Here is a 1811-nt window from a genome sequence, read left to right as displayed (position 1 = left end):
ATATATATATATATCGGAAACGAGGGAATATTTTATAATATTGAATATTACACAGGCATTGAATATTACATTCGTATCTAAATGCAAATTTTCGTGTGCAATGGCTAATATAAAATTTGAATATAAATAATATTCTCTTTATCTCTCTCCCTCTCTTCAATATGTAAATTCGGAAATTTCCAAAAAAAGAAGATTACTCAAAAAATTATATATAATAAAATAAAATATATTAATTTATTACGCGCAAGCACATAACGTTATTCTGCAGATATTTTAATTTATTTGTAAAATTAAGAATTTTGCTATCATTTTTGCTCCAACATTTATCCAAAATTTAAAAAAAATACATTTTTGCTTTCGGGCAATATTTATAACCCATATATTCACGACCGCAAGTATGAAAAGATGAAAGGAAAATCAATAACCCAACAAAATTGAAAAACGGTATGTTTGGAAAAAACGAGTGCTCCGCTGTTGTATCGTCTCTATAAAAAAAGCAACACGTTCTTAAAAAAATATTACATATATTTTGTAAGTAAAAAGCGGAATATCGACTGTTAAATATAAGCTATGAATTTCGATAGCTTAGTGCAACAGGTAGACATATGCGGATTGATCACTATTAATCATACCTGTGTAAAATACACAACATTTTTCATTCTTCTCTTTTTTGGCGTTTCGATGCTCTTGCTCTCGCATTTCGTGGCGAGAAAATGTAACGGCTCGTGGATTTTGTCGCATTGATGCTTCCGCATCGTCGCGATATTCGTTCGTGTCTCCGATCTCGCGTTCTCCATGCACCTCCGATTCTCTTTCCTTCTTCGAGCTTAAATTTTTATCACGCTTTTCTTCGCATATATTGTCGGCGCACGAAGACGAACTTTTGACGAGACTCGCGTCAGTCACTTGGACGAGATTTCTCTGCGAGCATTCTGATTTAGATGCGTCTCTCACTACACGGCCGATGCTCGTCGCCGCGAGTTTTACAACGTTCTTGCAGGCGTCGTGCACTTGCGACCAAATCTTGCTCATCTGTAAACTCGTCCAAAGAGAGTAATCGCGCGTCTTGCGACGTTTGCCGTCGACGTTTGTATTGTCGCTCCTCGTTTGTGACCTGCGAAACATTTGCGAAACTTTGCTATGTAAAGTGTCTCTCGCGTTTTGCATTATACAGAGTGTCGCAGATTCAACATGCGTCTTTCTCTTGAAAGAAAAGTCAATTCCAAATCGACCAGAAAATCCATCAAAGAGAGAAACGCGACAGATCTGCCACAGTTTGTATATAGCGCAAAATCTATAACGGAGAAAGATTGCTGTTAAAGCTTGAAAAATATTTTGACGTGTTACGGCGTGTTAGTTGAATTTGCAGAACAAATCAGAACGTATTTTATTAAATTCCGGGAAAATGTTTGGTGTAAAAACCAAGAATATTCGCGAGGCGGTTACAAACAAAGTCGACCTAAATCCATAAAAGCAAAATCTCACTGTCAATTATTTAAACTTTTCTACTTTCAATCAACAAAATTCGTAAAAAATGCGACGTGACATTTTCGGTACACTATTAAAAATACGTTTTCGTTTCTCTCTTCAGTTTTTGTCGCGTACCAAAAGATAAAAAAAAAAAAAAAAAAAAAAAAAAATAGAATATAAAAATTGCTACGTTAAAAGATAGAAATAGGATAGAGTTCTTATATATATATGTATATATATGAAAATAGCTTTCACAAAACAATGTGAGGAAGAGAAATGAGAGATAGGAAGATTTCGATTCTCTTTATCGGGAATAGATGTGCGCTGCAGTGCCAAAACCA

General features: G+C 34.9%; 1 protein-coding gene across 1 annotated transcript; it reads right to left on the bottom strand.

Annotated features, from left to right (window-relative positions):
* Positions 1–488: 488 nt before the first annotated feature.
* Positions 489–1351, bottom strand: LOC115233022. Its single transcript, XM_029803234.1, has one exon. It carries the CDS (start codon positions 1165–1167, stop codon positions 586–588), a length of 582 nt encoding a protein of 193 aa, XP_029659094.1. The 5' UTR covers positions 1168–1351; the 3' UTR covers positions 489–585.
* Positions 1352–1811: the final 460 nt, after the last annotated feature.

The sequence above is a fragment of the Formica exsecta genome, unplaced genomic scaffold (genome assembly GCF_003651465.1).
Source record: "Formica exsecta isolate Colony F162 unplaced genomic scaffold, ASM365146v1 scaffold155, whole genome shotgun sequence".
NCBI lineage: Eukaryota > Metazoa > Arthropoda > Insecta > Hymenoptera > Formicidae > Formica > Formica exsecta.
The sequence above is the reverse complement of the archived record's forward strand: the minus strand, read 5'-3'. Positions and strand labels throughout refer to the sequence as shown.

Coding starts and splice junctions, on each gene's coding strand:
- LOC115233022 (XM_029803234.1), bottom strand. CDS start 1,167: ATGCAAAACGCGAGAGACACTTTACATAGCAAAGTTTCGCAAATGTTT.